A 21,332-nucleotide genomic window follows, 5' to 3' on the forward strand; every position below is an offset into this window, starting at 1 on the left:
GAATCTGTAACAAGGCTATCATACAATGGCTAATAATACCTAAGAGATCATCTGAGTTTACTCTTCGGTAATTAATTATCCTTATGCTCTCCTAACTCATTTCTTCTTTTTTTACTTCATGGAAGAGTTGCATTTTAAAAGTCCCAGTAAGATCCCATAAAACCCACTTCTGGGTGTGTAATCAAGAGAAATGAAAACACATATTCACACAAAAACTTGTATGTGAATGTGTATAGTGGCTTTATTTATAATTATCCCAAACTGGAAGCAACTCTTAAGTCTCAAGTCTATCAGCTGGTGAATGGACACACAAACCACGGCACATCCAAAGAAATACTGCTCAGCAACACAAAACCGCAAACCACTGAGACATGCAACAGCACAGATGACTCTCACAAGCGTTATGCTAAGTGAAGAAACCAGATTCAATGGCCACACACTATATGACTCCATTTATATGAAATTCTGGAGAAAGCAAAACGATAATGGAAAGAAAACAGATCCATGGTTGTCAGGGGCTGGAGCTGGTGGCAGGAATGAGGACGGAGGGTGTGACATGTTCTACATCTGACAGTGGTGGTGGTGGTGCGATTGTATGCATTTGCTTTAACTCACAGAAGTGCACACTAGACAGGGAGAATTTCACAACATCTACATTATATTTCAAGGGACCTGATGAAAAAGACAAAAACTGAAAGACTAAAATGCTCCTATAAAAGGGCAGTACTTCGGAAGCCCAAGACATATACTGCCATCTGCAGAGTTTATATTTCTATTAATATATGATAGCCTTTAAAAAGTAAATCAGAAAATACTCTTATATCTTAACTTCTAAAATAGAAGAAATCGCTGTTAGCATACTACTAGAAGTAAAAACTTTACCATTAAGTAGAAGGGATCAGTCTATATCAAAACTGCCCAGCTCTCAGCCGAGGAGGAAAATAGCTTTCTGCCTGCTTATCACACCTACCTTTATATTATTCAAATTAACTTCAACAAGATAAGCATCATTTTCTTTAATCCTCTTTAAACTTTCTTCAACATTGGTTGGATTTGGGGGCTCATCGAATACTGGAAGAATCTTTTCCCCTTTTACCACATCTGCAGTAACAAATGGAAAGAGCAAGTATGTCACTGATTGACACTGTTATAGTGAGAGCATATATTAACTTGGAAACACATAGCACACACACACACACATGCAGTAGAACTAATTTATAAGTTTCTTTCCCCAAATTTCTAAAAGATCATTTATGTGCTGACACACAAAGCACTGAAATAAAGCTTTACTGAATATAAGTACCAAACATAATTCAACATTTAATTTGCTTGCAATGTATCAGCCTTCAAAAATGAGTATTTTCACTGCCTCTTGCCTCCTGGTGTATTATAAGATATTTTTATCACAAAAATATATTTGCTGATACAAGCTGACACAAATGGTGATCCCATTTACTTTTAGCAATGTTCAAGATAAAGTTCTAATACGATAAAATCTCATACCTCAAAGTTCTAATATAATAAAATCTTAACAACTGTTAAGAGATTAAGAAGAACTGAAAAAAAAAAAAAAATGACAAGCAAATGCAATGTGTGACCCTTCTGGATCCTGACTTGAACAAACCAGCTGTGCAATGGCATTTTTGAGAGAATATGGAAAATCTGAATGTGGACTGGTTATTGGACAACATGAAAGAATTACTCATAATCTTTAAGTTTGATAACGGCATTGTGGTTATGTTACAAGAAGAGCCTTTGTGAGAGACACATATGGAAATGGGTGAAGTAATATAAACAAACAGGATTTGCTTTAAAATATTTCTGGGAAAAAAAGAAAAAAAAATAAAACAAACAAAAAAATAAATAAAATATTTGGGGGAACAAAGCAGAACAGATGGGAGGGAGGCAGTCAGTGGACGAAACAGAGCTGGCAAGATGTGAAAAACAGTTGAAGCTGGATAATGGATATGTTATTCCCTCTTCTATTATGTATGCTTGAACATTTCCACAATAAAGAGAAAAAAAAAAAAACAGGAGAATGGCCAATTATAGAACATTCATAAAATGGAATGTTATAAAGATGTTTGAATGAGGTAAATCTATATGCACTCACTAGGAAATGTGGTATGTTGCTAAGCAATACATTACATAGCATAGATCAAAATCCTCACCACCGAGTTCATGGGATATTAAAGCTAGCTTCATCATTCTAAAACTTCAGCTCCTTCACAGGCAAATTAGAGATGATAATACTTATTTCATAGAACTATTGTAAGAATTGAGAACAATTTACATTCAAGAGCTATGCACAGAAGAACATGGCCCATGGTAAGCATTCAAAAAAAAAAATTAGCCAGCAGTATTATTACTGAAAACTTGAGTAACAAAAAATACCTCTTGTATGATCCCATTTTTGTAAAAAAAAAAAAAAAGAAAAGATATTTATAACATGTGTACATATATAAGTTTATATAAGCATAACACGAAGTCGGGAAGGATACATTCCAAATCGTTAATAGTCATGGCTGAGGGTGGGGTGGTGGTGCAGGAAGTAGAAGGCAGGATGGCTGTGAATAGAGACACTTACTTCTTGTGCATGTAAGTCATGTTTGAATTTACTACACAATATGCATTATTTTGGTAGTTTTAAAATGTCTTACACATGCATTTTTAAAAAAGCTTTGCTTTAGTCTAACATTGCATCAGACAAAAAGGTTTAGGGTCTGAAGAATTCTTTGCTTTCTCCTGAATCTGATTTTATAATATAGTTTCTTTGTCAGCACTGTTGTAGACTTCCTGAAAATTAGGAACACCAAAAACAAAATGTCAATTAAAGCCAAGTTTGACTGGTTTTTATAGTATTTACCATTAGCATTATTTAGTAAGGTGAGAGTGGTTCCTATTATGTCTGCTGACACATTAAGCATACAATATTTAACATTCTATTTTCAATGGTTTTCTATTGTCAATACCATGTAACTGGAATCTCAGGATTCCAGCACACATACGTAACATTTGGCATGCAAATACTGAAGTCATTACATGGAGGAAACAAAACATAATTAACAAAAGATTAGAATTCACAAAGCATTATAAGTTCTTACTTGAAAAATGTTCTTGGTCGACACCATTACTGCTTCCCACTATGTTGCAGAACTGTGTATTTGTTATCAAATTGTGCATCCCAAGAATAGCTACAAATATAGAAAAAGAACGTTATTTTATACCCCCAAATTTCTATCAGCGATTTTAATATTCTCTGGACATTTTCATATTCAATTAAACACACATTTTTTAGCCCAAAAAAGGAGACAACATGATTAAAAAAATCCCCTACAATCTCTTTCTTATCAATACCCTTGTACTTTCTCCCCACGTCTGAATTTAGACACAGCTGGAGCCAGCTTGACCCTAAATGTAAACCTGTGCTTAGCTCCATCTGGTGGCCAAGAGAGAAAATGGAAATGATCTACTGCTATCCATCCACCCTTCTTACAATGTTTCTCCAAACAGAATGATAAAAAACAGATTTTCAACTTAACCTTGACTCTTAATATTAATTTACATTTGTACTTCAGCTGAGAGCAGAGTACTAAAAAGTACAGTTGAATTCTCACATTTAAGATTAAAATCACATCCCTTAGGACTAGAAATAAATGTGGTTTTGTTTTTGCTGCCCTTTTGCACAAATGAGGCAAAAGCTACTACTGTACTGGCCCGTTCCATTCTGATGAGTGTACTGTTTACAAGTTCATAGTCCTCAGCCCCCCAGGGAATAAGATACCTGCTCCAGGTGTGGTACCACACCCTGACTGTGCTTCTCTTGTTAATTCTTAGGGTTATTTGGTACTAAGATCTTCCCAGGCATCGTATTTTTCTATCTAGGAAAATGGGTGTGGGTGGAGGTAGCTGGGGGCAGACACTGGTCCAGATAAGAAATGGGTAGTGAAAAAATCACAGGGAGGTTTGGAGTTCCATCTAACTTCAGGAAAGTTAGGAAAGTGGGATGATAGCTCAGGACTACTTTATCTAATTTCCAGTTACCCATTTCTGGGTCTTCTGATAAAACGGGATACCAGTTGACCTTGGAGATAGCTTTTAGCTGAGCACCGGCTGATGAAAGTCTTTAATAAAGACTTTCAAAGATGGCAAGAAGGGGGAAAAAAGACATCCAATAATCAATAAATTCCATTAACATTAAAATTTGATCATTAAGAGAATTTAAAGAAACAAAATCCTTTATGTCAGATTTACAGTGTTAAAAACAAAGCCAAATATACGGTTACATATTCAGGAGCACTTCGCTAGGCAAAGCCAGCATTTGTGTAGTGAATACAGGTATGTGTTGGCATTTTCCCCCTCTATTCTCACTCACAAATTAATTTATTTTAGGAGATACCTGCGAGGTCACACAATTCTGTATCAGAAGCACTTGTCAAAGCTTCTTCTAGTTCTGGATCAAGAGACACTTTTTCTTCTGTAAAAGTCTGTACAGGTTTCTGTTTGGGGATAAATATTTTCCCTGTAAAACAAAGCAGTTTGTTAATTTCACTATTACTGCTAGTAACTCATTACCATTTTGTTCTAACAGAAATTATTAGAAGTATGTACAACTGAAGCTGAAATAAAAATCAAGATTAACATCTAAAACATATGTATGTATGGCTGAGTCCCTTTGCTGTTCACCTGAAGCTATCACAGCATTTTTAATCGGTGACACCCCCCAAAATAAATACAAATTCATTATTAAGAATGCTTAAAAAATAAATAAGGAAAGCAAAAAAAAAAAATTAACATCTACAATAACTCTGTTTCATCTTCAGTGTGTATTTATAAGTTTCCAATGCAATATTCTGGCCATAACAATCAGAACCAAAAAAAAAAAAAAAAAAAATGAACTGAGAAATTTTCCCATTTGTGAAAGTAAAATAGGTTCTTTTTGGAGTAATAATGAGTTATTCTACAAATATTAAAAAAAAAACTAAATCATAAAAAAAAAATCTATAAACAGAGTAAGGAAATAAAACAATTCACTTTCTTATTCTTAAGCCAAGAACTGCTAGAGTCCCTGGGGGATGGCAGAGGCAATTCAACTTCTAAAAATTTGGACTTCCCTGGTGGGGCAGAGGTTAAGAATCTGCCTGCCAATGCAGGGAACACGTGTTCAGTGTTGGAGAAGATGCCACGTGGCAGACAGCATCTAAGCCTGTACACCACAACTACTGAAGCCCTTGAGCCCTAGAGCCTGGGCTCTGCAACAAGAGAAGCCACGGCAATGAGAAGCCTGTGCACCACAAGAAGAGTCGCCCCACTTGCCCCAACTAGAGAAAGCCCTTGCACAGCAAAGAAGATGCATTGCAGCCAAAAAGAAAATAAATACATTCAAAAACACTTCCAAAACTTTAAGTTCTAATTGAAAAGAGATTTCTGTATGTACTGAGTGGTCATCTGAAACCTTCTGGCACTGTTCTTCTAAGTCTGGACAGTAACAAGGTTACTTAAGAAAACAGTTCTTCTAGAAACCCATAGTTCTTGGTATGTGAAAATTTGATATTTTATTACCATATGTTCAAAGAAAAATTTAAAATGTGAAGTGAATGGAAAATGATAATGATATAACTGCAGCACAAGCTGACCAAACAAGATATATTTACACATAGTGGGACCAAGTTACCAAGACTGCCTCTCATTTACTTCCCGAGAGAGGTAAAAATTGTAACTAAGTGATCTAGGAAGGCCTTCACAGGTGTGTCTTCACAGAAGTTCAATTATTTTCTTTTCTATCAGAAAATTACCAGGAAAGTATGAGGCCATGTGGCCTGGTAAATCTATGCAGTGTTCTATCAAAAGAAATGTTTGTGGGCTTAATAATCAGGGCAGTGAGTAATGTATAATTCTTGTTCAAGGTAAACAGCAATCAGTGTAACTCATAAGGAAACCTCCCACAATGCACACTGCTCCCAGGAATCTGGCCAAAGCTTGTCAGGTATTTTCAGTTCAGTTCAGTTCAGTTCAGTCACTCAGTCATGTTTGACTCTTTGCGACCCCATGAATCGCAGCACGCCAGGCCTCCCTGTCCATCACCAACTCCTGGAGTTCACTCAAACTCATGTCCATAGAGTCAGTGATGCCATCCATACATCTCATGCTCTGTCGCCACCTTCTCCTCCTGCCCCCAATCCCTCCCAGCATCAGAGTCTTTTCCAATGAGGCAACTCTTCGCATGAGGTGGCCAAAGTACTGGAGTTTCAGCTTTAGCATCATTCCTTCCAAAGAAATCCCAGGGCTGATCTCCTTCAGAATGGACTGGTTGGATCTCCTTGCAGTCCAAGGGACTCTCAAGAGTCTTCTCCAACACCACAGTTCAAAAGCATCAATTCTTCGGCATTCAGCTTTCTTCACAGTCCAACTCTCACATCCATACATGACCACTGGAAAAACCATAGCCTTGACTAGACGGACCTTTGTTGGTAAAGTAATGTCTCTGCTTTTGAATATGCTATCTAGGTTGGTCATAACTTTCCTTCCAAGGAGTAAGCGTCTTTTAATTTCATGGCTGCAATCACCATCTGCAGTGATTTTGGAGCCCCAAAAGCCCATCTAAAATATCTTAATTTCTGATATTATATTTCTTATTTTTTAGTATTTCCGTTTATTAAACAAACAAACAAACAAACAAAACCAGTCTTCATGTTTCTGCCGAAATTCCTCATCTGTTGATCCATGTGGTGCACCTTGTCCAGCAGATCTGGTATTTCTGTCATAAAGTTTCTGACTCATAACACCAATATCTGGATCACCTCTGGGTCTTCTATTGATTGTCTTCTTGATTATGGGCCACATGTGTCTTAAGATCTTTGATTTTGTATTGGGCATTTTTGTAGAAAAGTATAGCAGAGACTAAAGGAAATTATATTTGCTCCCAGAAAGGGGCATGGCCCTCAGGTCAAGACTGAAGTTACATGCTTTACAGTAGAGCTGAACTTGGGCTTTTTGTTGCAACTGTAGTTTGATTCATTTCCTCACTTGAGGAAAGATGAGGACTTAATCTTCAGCAAGGCCTGGGATTAGAGCTCTGGTGAGATTTTGAGAGCTCTGAGATGCCTACTTCTTTCAGCCCTGCTCTCGTGTTGTCTGCTCTACACTTTGTGAATGTGGAGGTGAACGGAAAAGGATTTCTCTCAGTTCTCCTGAGCTAAAACCATGCCTCAGGAATTTTCTCTCAGCTTTGCTTCCCTGCCTTGGTTCTTAGAGTAGGATCCCTAACACTAAATGAAGACCTAAAGGGCAGTGTGGTCTCACTCCGTCTTATGCAATGCACTGTCCAATATGGTAGCCACTGGCCATATGTGACTAGGTTTAAGTTAATTAAAATTAAAAATTCAGCTTCTCAGTCACACTAGCTATGTTTGGCTAGTAGCTACCACACTGGTTAGCACAGATCCTGAACACTTCCATCATGGCAGAAAGTTCTAGTGGACAGAACTTTATAACTATAAACTATTTAGCTAGACTATAACTTCACTGGTTTATACTCTATCACGTTAGCCCATACATAGCCATTAGAAGTTTAAAAGTTAGGCTGACTTCTTATTCCTCTGTACGGTGGCTTCTGCTTTTTCTCTACATTTCAGTCAGGAAAGAAGGCAGAGAGAGGGTCACTTCTCTTATGGAAGACTTACCACTTTCTGGAGTCACTAAGATTTGTGTCTTCAAGCTCTCTGGTATTTTTTTTTTTTTTAACTGTGATTATGTAGTTTATATTGTTTGTTTTGGTGAGAATAAGAACTTTCTTGCAACTTCCTACATCTGAATTAGAAGTCTTTTTAGCGAACTATAATGCACTTATATTAATAAGGAAGCTTTCAACTGCATGTAACAGAATACCCAATTCAAAGTGGTTTAAACTGGTGCTTCTCAAGCTTTAACGTGCATGTCATCCATCTGGTGATCTTATTAAAATGCAGACTCATGCAGTAGGTCTGATGCAAGCCCTAAGAATCTATATTTCTAACCAGCCTCCCAGATGACCAATGATCTACAGATCACTCTCAAAGAACCAAGGGTTGGAACAGTAAGTATTTTTATCTCATTTAATAACTCCACAGGGAGGTGGCTGAAGGTTTAGTTCAGTAGCTCAATGTTGACATAAAAAATTCAGACTATATTTTCTCTTTGACTATAACCAGCATGGAGGCATTTGTTCTTAGGCCATTAGTCTCAAGATGATCTTTGTAACACTACATATCACAACCTCATGCAGCAAGGTCATGACAGGAAGGAAGGGAACTTTCTCAACTGCTAACTTTTGCTAAGGAAAACTGTCTGACAGATTCCTCCTCTGGTCTCACTGACCAGCACTGGGGCCATGCTCCCCTGCAAGAGTAGCTAGAAAAGCAACATCTGGCCTTTTCAGTCTATTTCAGAGATGGATTCTGCCAGCAAGGAAGAAAGGATTTGTGAATGGTTGTTCAACAGAAAACTATCACATTTGTCCCAGTACTGAACCAGATGAAGCACTGTGCTCCCTTAATTCCCTGAACATTTCACTATAGCTACACGTACACATTTGGCATGTTTGGCTGTCCTCTGTGAGCTTTTCAGTGTTCTGTTCCATCCCCACATTCTTGCCTTGCTCACAACAGGCAATTCAATTTACTGAATAAATAATCTGGTGATTGCCTCCAGCTCATTTATCTCATTGAAGTCAATGACACCCCACTCCAATACTCTTGCCTGAAAATCCCATGGATGGAGGAGCCTGATAGGCTGCAGTCCATGGGGTCACTGAGAGTCAGACACGACTGAGCGACTTCACCTTCACTTTTCACTTTCATGCACTGGAGAAGGAAATGGCAACCCACTCCAGTGTTCTTGCCTGGAGGATCCCAGGGACGGGAGAGCCTGGTGGGCTGCCGTCTATGGGGTCGCACAGAGTCAGACACGACTGAAGCGACTTAGCAGCAGCAGCAGTAGCAGTAGCAGTGTATATTTCTGGAAAAGGCAATGGCAACCTACTCCAGTGTTCTTGCCTGGAGAATCCCAGGGACGGGAGAGCCTGGTGGGCTGATGTCTATGGGGTCGCACAGAGTCGGACACGACTGAAGTGACTTAGCAGCATAAACTATAACCTAAATACCCTGGTTCAAAGTTACACGGCAGAGTGAGCACAAGAACACGGGTTCCCAAACTCTCAACCCAGTAATTTTTCCAATAAACTGGTGGTTTATCAAACTTAACCCTTTAGCAGTGGACATTTCAACTCAAATCCCTATCTATATGGCAGTAGTGAAGTGAAAGTCACTCAGTCGTGTCCGACTCTTGCGACCCCATGGACTGTAGCCCACAAGGTTCCTCTGTCCATGGGATTCTCCAGGCAAGAATACTGGAGTGGGTTGTCATTCCCTTCTCCAGGGGATCTTCCCGATCCAGGAATCGAACCCATGTCTCCTGCATTCTTTACTGACTGAGCTAGGAGGGAAGCCCCCATCTATATGGTAGAACATAATTAATCTTCTTAGAATCAAATTTTGGAAGTCTGGTGATTATTAGATAATCTTTTATCATTAGTTCACAGGCAAAGGCAAATCCAAATCATAACATCCTGAAAATTCCATAACACTTTTCACAGTGGCTGATGTAACAAAGTGGCATACAATTCAGATGGTATGCCTTTAATTGCCATGTCAGGATAATTATATTTTCCTGAGCAAAATCTTATGGGGACTTTCAAATGTCTATCACCATGGCTAATGCTGGCTGCACAGTGGATTCACCTGGACAATTTTGATAAATTCTGATGTCCAAATCCCAACACCCTACCCCACCCATTGAGATTCTGATTTAATTGGTCTGATGTGCTGTATGGGACATCTGGATTTTCAAAAGCTCTCTAGGAATTCTAATGCATAGCAGCCAATGTCAAGAACCACTGGATTATAGTATTCACTTGGTAAACAAAACTACATAAACTATCAAATAGCTGCCCACATCTTATTCTAGGGACCAATGGAATCTAAAGTGTTACAAAACTCTAAAATGTTTATTTTTGTAATACTTACCTACAGACCATAAAGGCATTATTCATATCTAATTTTCCCCAAAAAACCTTTGCTAATACTTACAAATACAAAATGAATCTCATCAGAAAAAACAACAAAGCAAAACAAAATTTCCAAGAACTTAGGGAAATTCTGTGACAGCATTTTGCTTAATTTATACAGCTGTGAAGTAATTTGATGCCTCCTCTGATACTCCTCTACATAATTCCTCTGTATGTAGAGATTTTTGCTGTAGCAGTATTTAGTTTATACAGTTTTGTGCTTTTAACAATACAAAAAATAATCACTTCATATTTCTTCATGATTAGTTTAACATGAATACACTGTAAGAATTATACTTTAATGAGTATGTATAAAATCTTATAGAAAACTAAAAGAAAATATTTCTAAAAAAGGATAAAAGAGGCAGAACTTAAGTTTAGTATTATGAATACAAAACCTAAGGGGTCTTCCCCAAATTGATTTACAGACTTAAACAATCCCTTGAACAAATCTCAGCTATTTGCAGAAAGTGACAAGGTGACACTAAAATTCATGTAGAAATCCAAGGAACCCAGAATAGCCAAATAATCTTGAAAAAGGAGAACAAAGCTGAAGGTTTCACACTTCCCAACTGAAAAACTTAATACAGAGTTATTGTAATTAAGATAGTATTTTGATGTACAAGGAAAGACATTTACATCAGTGAAACAGGGTTCAGAACCCAAAAATAAATTAGTATATTTATGGCCAATTGAATTTCTATCAGTACAAGGATATCAAGACAATTCAATTGAGCAAGAGTTGTCTTTTCAACAAATGGTGCTGGGACAATAGCAAAAGAACAAAGTTGGACCCTTATATAATATACCATACAAAAATAATAATTCAAAATGAACTACAGATCTAAATATCAGAGCTAAAACTATAACACTAAAAAAACAAAAACAAAAACATAAGCGTAAATCTCCAAGATCCTGAATTAGGCGATGATTTTTTAGATATAACACAAAAGTACAAGTAACAAAAGAAAAAATACACTGGACTATATAAAATCTAAAACTTTTGTGGGACAATTGACACCACCAAGAATGTGAAAAGACAAGCTCTGGAATGAGAGAAACCGATTTCTAATTACATATGTGATACAAAATCTAGAATATACAAAGAATATTCATCAATAATAAATCAAATATTGACTGACAAAAATCAGCAATAAAAAGACATCAATTTAAAAATAGGCAAAGGATTTGAAGAAACACTTATCTAAAGAAGATATCAGATGTCTAAGAGCACATGAAAAAATGCTCAATACCATTAGTCATTAGGATAATGCAAATCAAAACCACAATGAGTGTTATCACTTCACAGCTACAAAGATGGCTATAATCAAATAGACAAGAGTTGACCAGGATGCAGAGAAATTAGAACCCTAATACTGGTGGTGGGAATGTAAAATGGCACAGCCACTTTAGAAAACAATTTTGCAGTTCTTCAAATTGTTAAAAAAACAGTCACCATATGACCCAGCAATTTCACTAGTAGGTATAAACAGCAACTTGTACACAGGAAAACGGAAAGCAGGTTGTGTGCTCAGTCATGTCTGACTCTGCGACCGCACGGTTTTCTCAGCAAGAATACTGGAGTGGATTGCCATTTCCTCCTCCAGGGAATCTCCCCAACCCAGGGATGGAGCTTGCAGAACTGGCAGGCGGATTCTTTACCACCACGCCACCTGGGAATCACAAATGTTCATAGCAGCATCATTCGTAATAGCTAAAAAGTTGAAACAATCCAAATGTTCATCAACTGATGCACGGATACACAAAGTGTGTGTTTCCATACAACGATATATTATTGATCCATATAAAAAGGAATGAAGCACTGATGTATACTAAAACACAGATGGAACTCCCAACCCAAACATCAGGCTAAGTGAAGGAAATCAGTTGGAAACACATATTGTATGATTCCATTTATTTGAAATGTCCAGAACAGGCAAATTTAGAGAAAAAGTTGATGACTGGTCTCCTAGGGCTGGAGCGTTTCAGTGAGGAGTAGAGACTGGCTGCTCATGGTTTAAGGTTTCTTTCAGGGATAATAAAAACGTTCTAAACTTAAGACTGTGCTGATCATGACACAACTCTGTGAATGTACTAAAAACCATTGAGTTGTACAGTTTACATGGGTAAATTTTATGATATGAGTTGCATCTTAATAAAGATGTTTTTTTAAAAAAACACTAAGGGACTGCAAGGAGATCCAACCAGTCCATCCTAAAGGAGATCAGTCCTGGGTGAACTCCAATAGTTTGGCCACCTGATGCGAAGAACTGACTCACTTGAAAAGACCCTGATGCTGGGAAAGATTGAGGGCAGGAGGAGAAGGGGACAAGAGGATGAGATGGTTGAATGGCATCACCAACTCAATGGACATGGGTTTGGTTGGACTCCAGGAGTTGGTGATGGACAGGGAGGCCTGGCGTGCTGTGGTTCATGGGGTTGCAAAGAGTTGGATACAACTGAGCGACTGAACTGAACTGAACTGAAGGGGCTGATGTATTAAATAAGGGCTTTTTTTTTTTTTGGTCGTTTTGAGTAAATTTATATTTGGCCCCCTAAATTATAAAGATTAAAAAAAAAAAAAAGGTAATTTTATGAGACATATTCAACCAGACAGTGTGTGTGTCAAAATCAGCTGTTTTCTGAGAAATACAGAGTTAACAAACTGCTTGATCAATTCCATATTAACAGAAAATACCTTTGTAAACATGGGTGTTAATTTAGTCTCATAAATGAGATTTAAGTTACAAATCTTAATTACTAAGAGACGCTGATAAATTAATCTCCATTATAACAATTAATGTGATACGTGCCCTCAACATCTTACAGGATGAATGAAATGCTCAGCTTTTATTTGATGTACAATTATGTAGGGGTGTAAAGGGGTGTGTGTGTGTGTTTGCAGCAGGTAGGGAAATGCATAAATTTGATACTACTTTTATCCAAAACCATCTGTTAACAAACTTCATTAGTATACTATTTTATTATGATCATCTTCCTTCTGATGTGTTTTTTCAAATCATGGATTCTCAATCTCATTCTGATAAAATGATTTAACACATATAAAGCAACTGGTATACAGTAAACACAATAGACCCATGTTAATTCTTTATTCTTATTTTCTCTGGAATTTCTTGCATGTGTATGTGAGAGAGATAGAATTTTCCAAAAACAATCCTGGAGTACTGAAAACCATTAAGTCCCAAGTGTCTATATCCATGATTCTTTAATTCAGAAAATGAAGATTGGCTAGGCATGGATATTTTTGAAAATGTTCCCTATATGGTTCTCATTTTTACCTACTCATGTTGATAAAGTGGTAATCTGTATAATTACAGAGATTATACTTATAAGATTAGGATGAGTAATCTGTACTAATTTTACCTTTTCTCTCCTTGAAGTACGGTCAGAAAGCCCTGACTTCTTTTAATATTTGTATTTATTTGAAATAATACAATGTCTAAAAAAATGGCTATTCACTTCTGTTCTTCAGTTACACAGCATTCTATCTGACAACTTTAATTTCCTTATTTAACAAAGCAATGTCTAAAACTGGATTTTAACAAAGCAATGTTAAAAACTGAAATTAGAGTTCTTTACATTGTAGCAAAATATGAAAATAAGGAATGATAAGATCATAAAAAATCTTTCACCACTCCCAAATGCAATAAAACAAAAGCAGGGCTATGACTCTTGGTTGCTAAGAATGTTAAAATAGCTCAGTAATGTTTCTGCAACTACAAAATGACAGCTAAGGAAATAGAAGAAACCAAGATAAAATTTATACAATAGTAGCTGAAATGTAGGCATTTATCCAGACTGTGTTTGTGCCAAGAGGAGAAAAGAAAAAAAAAAGGAATATTTTGCCAAGACCCTTGTTATTGTTCCAAAAATCAGTAAAATATTATGAACCATATTCATTTTATTGCCAGGACCTTTCTTCAAAAGTCCTCATCCCTTCTGCTCTGATACCAAGTTACAACTATCAGAATGTTAAGTATTGTCTTTGTCATGGTCCCATCCTTGCTCAGTATATAGAAAGTACAATAAATAGAAACAGAGGCGTCTCTTACTTATTTCATTTCTATAGAGAAAGGCCCTAGCTAATTTTACTACGTGTAAAGATTTAAGGGAACTCAGCCACTATAATGTCCATAGGGGATTTTGGGACAGCTTTTTGATAGGAAGTGTACAAACCAGAAATCAAACAAACCAAAGGACCAGGGAGGCAGATTCTGGAGAGGAATTTTTGTTTTGACCCAGTAGCACCCATGACACCTGCTCAATATTACAATATGATCATCAATAAATGCCTCGTTTTTTTGTCATTTAAAAACATTTTATTTATTTAGTTTCTGGCTGTACTGGGCCCAGTGCACAGACTTCTCATTGTGGTAGCTTCTCCTGTTGCAGCGTACAGGCTCTAGGGTGTGTGGGATCAGTAGTTGTGGTGCACAGACTTAGCTGCTCCGCAGCATGAGGGATCTTCCTGGACCAGGGATCAAACTCATGTCCCCTGCATTGGCAGGCAGATTTCCAAACACTGGATCACCAGGGAAGTCCCAATAAATGCCTCTTTATTCAACAAATGCTTAGTGAGCTTGAATAGTCTAGATAATGAGCCAGAAAGACAGCATAAGGAAAATAAGAGATTCTTTACTTTGAGGAGCTTATACTCTAGTTGAGGAAATCATGTATCTATAGTATGTGATTCTGGAGTCTTCCGTTTCTGGCCAACATGGAGGAATAGGGTCAGGATTTACCCATGATTGCATGCCAAAAAGGGCAAAACATAAGGAAGAAGTTTTGAAGACACTGATCATCGGGCAAAAAAGAACAGTGATTCCTAAGAGGTGAGAAACACAGTAAGTGCCGTGACTGCCCAGGTTACTGCCTGGAGAAGAGAACCCAGGCTGCAGCACAGGGAATAACCCAGGTAGAGCCCGGGGAACTCTCTGAACCAAGGAGACGCAGCTGAGGTCCAGAAAGATAAGGGCAGTCAGTGTTTATAGGACAAAGCATCAGAGAGGGAAGAGTTACACAGAGAGCACACTCTGGAGATCTACAGAGGGCTGCCTTTTAACATTCAGCAGAGTACGGATCAGCAGATATGAGTGATGAAACTACCTTGGGTCAAGGAAAAAAACCACTGAAAAGATTAGAAATAACAGTGCAGAGGCTCATGCAGGGCTGGGCACAGAATGTTCTCCCACTGACCAGCCTGGAAAAACCTCATAATTCACAGGGCACTGGGTTCAGTTCAGTTGCTCAGTCGTGTCTGACGCTTTGTGACCCTATGGACTGCAGCATGCCAGGCCTCCCTGTCTATCACCAACTCCCGGAGTTTACTCAAACTCATGTCCATTGAGTCAGTGATGGCATCCAACCATCTCATCCTCTGTTGTCCCCTTCTCCTCCTGCCCTCACTCTTTCCCAGCATCAGGGTCTTTTCAAATGAGTCAGTTCTTCACATCAGGTGGCCAAAGTACTGGAGTTTCAGCTTCAGCATGAGTCCTTCCAATGAATATTCAGGACTGATTTCCTTTAGGACAGACTGGTTGGATCCCCGTGCTGTCCAAGGGACTCTCAAGAGTCTTCTCCAATACCACAGTTCAAAAGCATTATTCTTTGGCTCAGTGGGTAGGGAACTCAGAAGGGTCTCCCTTGCCTCTGTAGTGGAGAAACGATGAGCCCTAAACTGAACACAGCTCTAGTCTCACCTAACAAATCTTAAAAAGCAAGACCCCAAAGGATCAAACTGTTTCCAACTAACTTAATCATGTCTCAGAATGAAACTCAAGAACTATTTGTAGGTCAAATATCCTGCAGTCAAAAAGTTAAAATTCATAATGTCTGGCATTCAATAAAAATTACCAGCATGCGAAGTAGAGGAATTCAATCCATAAGGAAGAGGAAAAAAATCAATGTATTAAAACTGACTTGGCAATGACAAATGATAAAATTAGCAGGTAAGGATATTAAAATAGTTACTATACTGCATAGGTTCATATGTTCAAAAGGTTATGTAGAGACATGGAAGATATGAAACAAAAAAAAAAAAGAAGAAAAGGAACAAAAACTGACAGGATAAATAGAAAAGGATATACTATGCTAACACTAATCAAAAGAAAGCAATATTGGTTATATTAATATCAGATAAAGTAGATTTCAGAGCAAGAACATTACCAGGGATAAAGAAGGTCACTTAATAATGACAAAATGGGCAATTCATCAAGAGGATATAACAAGCTTAAATCAATTAAAATGAAAAACCTAATATTACAGCCTCCAGTGCAAGAGGCAGTGCAATTCTGCAGTATGTAGACTATATACAGACACGTTGGAGGGAAAGGCATATCCACAGCAGGTATGTTTATTCAGGGAAAGTTTTCCATAAAACATGAACGATGAACAGTCCATCAGGCTAACTCCTCACTCCAAAGGAGTAGTGAGTGAAATCATTCAAAAGATCCAGTGACCAGTCTGCAAAGGGGATGCCTGCATCTGTGTGACTAATTTCAGTAGCCCAGTCTACTGGGCTGAGAAGACCACTTTCTAGAGGTGTATAAATGACATTTACAACTCACGAAATTTCAGCATAAAAATACTCAGTCTTTATTCTGAAGTTAGTGGAAAACAACTGCCCACTGCCAGTTACATAATCCTGCTGGTTGACTTAGGCAGTTTAAAATTATGATCTTTCTGGTTTAACTAAGGAATCAGATCTGCCTTTTCTCCACAAGGAAATCATGTACTCAGCAAGATGAGAAAAGCATCTTTCAGAAAAGAGTGACTATAGTAAGTTTTATGGAGGGCTAAGGTAACTGTGAATAAAGAATCTGGAAAGTTTATGAGAAACCCTTAGTTTAAGGCAATCGGTTAAATTCACCTTTAGTAAGTTAAACAGAGCAGGGCATAGGAGATTCTTGAGAAGAAAACCCAACAGCATTCCTTTATCTGGAGAGAAAGGGAAACCACCAGAAAGAAGAGATGTCCACCCTAAGGGTCAACTTAGAGTGCAGGCGTGCTCTTCAAGGAGAGGAGGAACCCAAACTGTGGGCGTCAGTGGCTCGAATGGAGGAATTCTTTGATGGTGCACTGGAGTGAGTGTACAAGGTACAGTAGGTTCCAGTCTATGAAATAAGAGAAAATGAGGAGGAAAAAGTCTTAGGCTAGGCTAGATAAGGGGGAAGTGTGATATCAGAAGTGGGGAGGAAGACTCCAAGCAAAGCAAAGTGAAGTGAGAGTCAGTAAGAAATACTGAAAACCGGGTTCAAATATTCCTCTAAGTGTCAAATCCATGGCCAGGCTCTAAGCCTTATCTATCCTGGAGACAGAATATTCAATGTATATAAAAAGAAGATGAGAAATAATCACCAGTCAAAACTCTGCGTTTCCAACATTCTCAAGAGTGAGAAAGAGCTGGATGAATATTCTCCTTTGCCCTTAGTCTATGCCTCAGTTACATCTTCTGTGACATTTCGAGGAGAAAGAGGTAAAAAGCTTCCCAATATTTTAACATGTACCTTCAAGTAAAAGGAGAATTATATTACAATTACGCTGTTTTAATTTTCTTAAATATTTAGTTTCTCAATATCCTGAACATAGTAGGCTCATAAGAAAGATATTTTCATTAATCTTTACCAAGATTACTTGGTACCATGACCATTCCTACCTCGAGCTGGTTAGATTTTAGTCAGTTCAGTCACTCAGTAGTGTCCAATCCCATGGACTGCAGCATGTCAGGCTTCCCTGTCCATCACCAACTCCTGGAGCTTGCTCAAACTCATGTCCATAGAGTCGGTGGTGATACCATCTAACCATCTCATCCTCTGTTACCCCCTTCTCCTCCTGCCTCCAATCTCTCCCAGCATTAGGGTGTTTTCCAATGAGTCAGTTCCTCAATCAGGTGGCCAAACTATTGGAGTTTCAGCATCAGACCTTCCAATGAATATTCAGGACTGATTTCCTTTACGATGGACTGGTTGGATCTCCTTGCTGTCCAAAGGACACTCAAGAGTCTTCTCCAACACCACAGTTCAAAAGCAGCAATTCTTTAGTGCTCAGCTTTCTTTATAGTCCAACTCTTACATCCATACACGACTACTGGAAAAACCATAGCCTTGACTAGATGGACCTTTGTTGGCAAAGTTATGTCTCTGCTTTTCAATATGCTGTCTAGGTTGCTTTTCTTCCAGGGGGCAAGCATCTTTTAATTTCATGGCTGCAGTCACCATCTGCAGTGATTTTGGAGCCCCCCAAAATAAAGGCTGTCACTGTTTCCCCATCTATTTGCCATGAAGTGGTGGGAATAGATGCCATGATCTTAGTTTTCTGAATGTTGAGTTTTAAGCCAACTTTTTCACTCTCCTCTTTCACTTTCATCAAGAGGCTTTTTAGTTCTTCACTTTCTGCCATAAGGGTGGTGTCATCTGCATATCTGAGGTTATTGATATTTTCCCCAGGAATCTTAATTCCAGCTTGTGCCTCATCCGTCTGGCATTTTGCATGATGTACTCTGCATATAAGTTAAATAAGCAGGGTGACAATATACAGCCTCGACATACTCCTTTCCCAATTTGGAATCAGTCCATTGTTCCATGTCTGATTCTAACTGTTGCTTCTTGACCTGCATACAGATTTCTCAGGAGGCGGGTAAGGTGGTTTGGTATTCCCATCTCTTGAAGAATTTTCCACAGTTTGTTGTGATTCACACAGTCAAAGGCTTTGGCATAAGTCAATAAAGCAGAAGTAGATGTTTTTTTGGAACTCTCTTGCTTTTTCTATGTTCCAGCAGATGTTGGCAATTTGATTTCTGGTCCTTTGCCTTTCCTGAATCCAGCTTGAAATCTGGAAATTCTCAGTTCATGTACCGTTGAAGTCTAGCTTGGAGAATTTTGAGCATTACTTTGCTAGCATGTAAGATGAGTGCAATTGTGTGGTAGTTTGAACATTCTTTGGCATTTCCTTTCTTTGGGACTGGAATGAAAACTGACCTTTTCCAGTCCTGTGGCCACTGCTGAGTTTTCCAAATTTGCTGGCATATTGAGTGCAGCACTTTCACAGCATCATCTTTTAGGATTTGAAATAGCTCAACTGGAATTCTATCACCTTCACTAGCTTTGTTTGCAGTGCTGCTTCCTAAGGCCCATTTGACTTCGCTTTCCAGGATCAGCACAAGATGGTTAGATTTAGATGACCTAATAGATGTGTATTGTGGATTCTACTGTAAACAATGTACTTAAAAACAATCTTTAACATATCTTTTGACAGCTATGCCTTATTAGCTGACTAATACCTTCCTCTTGCTGTCAAAAAAACTACAATTATTAAAAGCAGAACATTTATTAGTGTAGGACAAAACATTCCTCAAATGCATTGAAGATATAAGCCTTAAAATTCACCTAATTAGGATTAACTCCTCCTTCTCAGATTTTGACCTATGCTTTTAATTCCATAAAATGTACAATTATTTCACAAATCACAAATTGAAATTACTAATTTATTTCTACATAACAACCCTCAAGTATTCTTACTCTGTAGGTCTTTTCAAGGCATTTTGAGATGATCCAGAAAGACAAATTTGGCATGAGTATATAGTTTTTGGTCATGGTCAAAAAGAAAAATCATGAAATGTCTAATTTTCAATTTTATGGGGATTCCCTTTCGTCACACTAGTTCTGTATAATTTTAGCTCCAGAAAGACAGTGTGCCTTTAAGTGAAAAAGTAACAAGTGTAATTAATCATCATCTAGTCCCAGAATATGAGAAAGTAGTTGGATAACTTTTCCTTTCAGCAGTTTCCAATTTTTTTCTTTAAAAAAGAAGTGAGTCACCTGATTGATCTTTTAAAATAATTTACAATGAAAGGTCCTATGAGATTTTAGAAAGAGCTGGAAGGAGCTCAAGAAACTGAGTGAATTGCTATAACATTCCCTGGCACAGAAAGCTAATTCTGCCAGTGGGGACTGAACTCTTGAGACCAGTCATCTTAGTAAGAAAAATGATTTAGAGACTAATGGCACATTTTATGGATTCTTATCTAGTCTGAGCACAGCAAAAAAGTAATGTTTTTTATTTCTTAATAGGTTTGCAAAATTGTTTTAAGAAGAACCAGGAGAACCTCTTCTGTCTAGGGAGACATCCTTCATCTGAAAGTCTATCTCCTGTGAAATAAGGCATTAAGAAACCTGCGACTCAACCCAGGTGTTCAGGTAACAAGTCACTGGAGAGGCAGCTTAAAAAAACAAACTTCTGAATTTTCAGAGCTAAGGAGGGGATTCACAGTTAGCTTGATTGGAAGGTATGCTAACGCGATGTAGATAATTTATTCTGAATGTGATCAAGATCTTGGGGATGAGACCCAAAGAAAGGAAGGCAGATTAGTGACTATGGATAACCAAGGCCAACTAACTTAAGGATGAGATCCAGAGTGGCTTTAAAAAGCCTAGAGCCATCTTTTAGCTGTATTTCAAAACAGAGCTCTGTAACCAAAGTTCCCCAACTGATGAAGATAAACTTGTCCTTTGTTAGGTCTAAGACACTTGTAACATGATTTTTAAGGCTTGGCTCCATCAAGTGTGGGTGGTAGTGTTTTCTTCCATCAGATAGAGTGTTGAAACTCAAAAGCTTATCTTTGGGTTTCCCTGGACCCATTCCCTGGGTCCAATGGTTAAGAATCCACCTTACAATGCATGGGACACCAGTTCGATTCCTGGTGTGGCAAGATCCCACATACTGTGGAGCAATTAAGCCCATGCACTCAAAACCACTGAGCCCAAGCTCTAGAGCCCATAAGAGACAACTACTGAGCCCACGTGACTCAGAGCTTATGCTCTGCAACAAAAGAAGTCACTGCAATGAGAAGTCCACTCACCTCACCTAGAGAGGAGCCCCCATTTGCTGCAATCAGAGAAAGCCTGCATCAGCAATGAAGATCCACCACAGTCAAAATATAAAATAAATCAATAAATCTTTAAAAACATACACACAGACACTTATGTTTGTGGTTCTGAACCACTCCTCCATGACAGAGAATGGAAATCTCTTATTTGGTAACAACACCTTATGACCCTGTACAATGATTACACTATAAAAGATTTTTAACACTGATTTTTCACTATATTCATGAACAAATTTGATCCTCTCAAAAACTATATGAAGTAGGCAGAGCAGATATGCAGGTTATATGAGTCCATCTACACAAATGTCAAAATAAGCAGAACTAATG

At 38.0% G+C, this 21,332-nt stretch overlaps 1 protein-coding gene across 2 annotated transcripts in view; it reads right to left on the reverse strand.

Moving 5' to 3' along the window:
* The window catches only part of TMOD3 (tropomodulin 3), an 87,241-nt gene that overhangs the window by 15,325 nt on the left and 50,584 nt on the right, over positions 1–21,332 (reverse strand). For both annotated transcript variants that reach the window (XM_027554004.1, XM_027554003.1), the window contains 3 exons: positions 4,400–4,522; positions 3,105–3,194; positions 971–1,101 (listed from right to left, as the gene is read on the reverse strand). In XM_027554004.1, coding sequence (XP_027409805.1) covers positions 971–1,101; positions 3,105–3,194; positions 4,400–4,522 — 344 coding nt within the window. The remainder of the gene's footprint in view (positions 1–970; positions 1,102–3,104; positions 3,195–4,399; positions 4,523–21,332) is intronic.

Source organism: Bos indicus x Bos taurus, chromosome 10 (genome assembly GCF_003369695.1).
Source record: "Bos indicus x Bos taurus breed Angus x Brahman F1 hybrid chromosome 10, Bos_hybrid_MaternalHap_v2.0, whole genome shotgun sequence".
Taxonomy (NCBI): domain Eukaryota; kingdom Metazoa; phylum Chordata; class Mammalia; order Artiodactyla; family Bovidae; genus Bos; species Bos indicus x Bos taurus.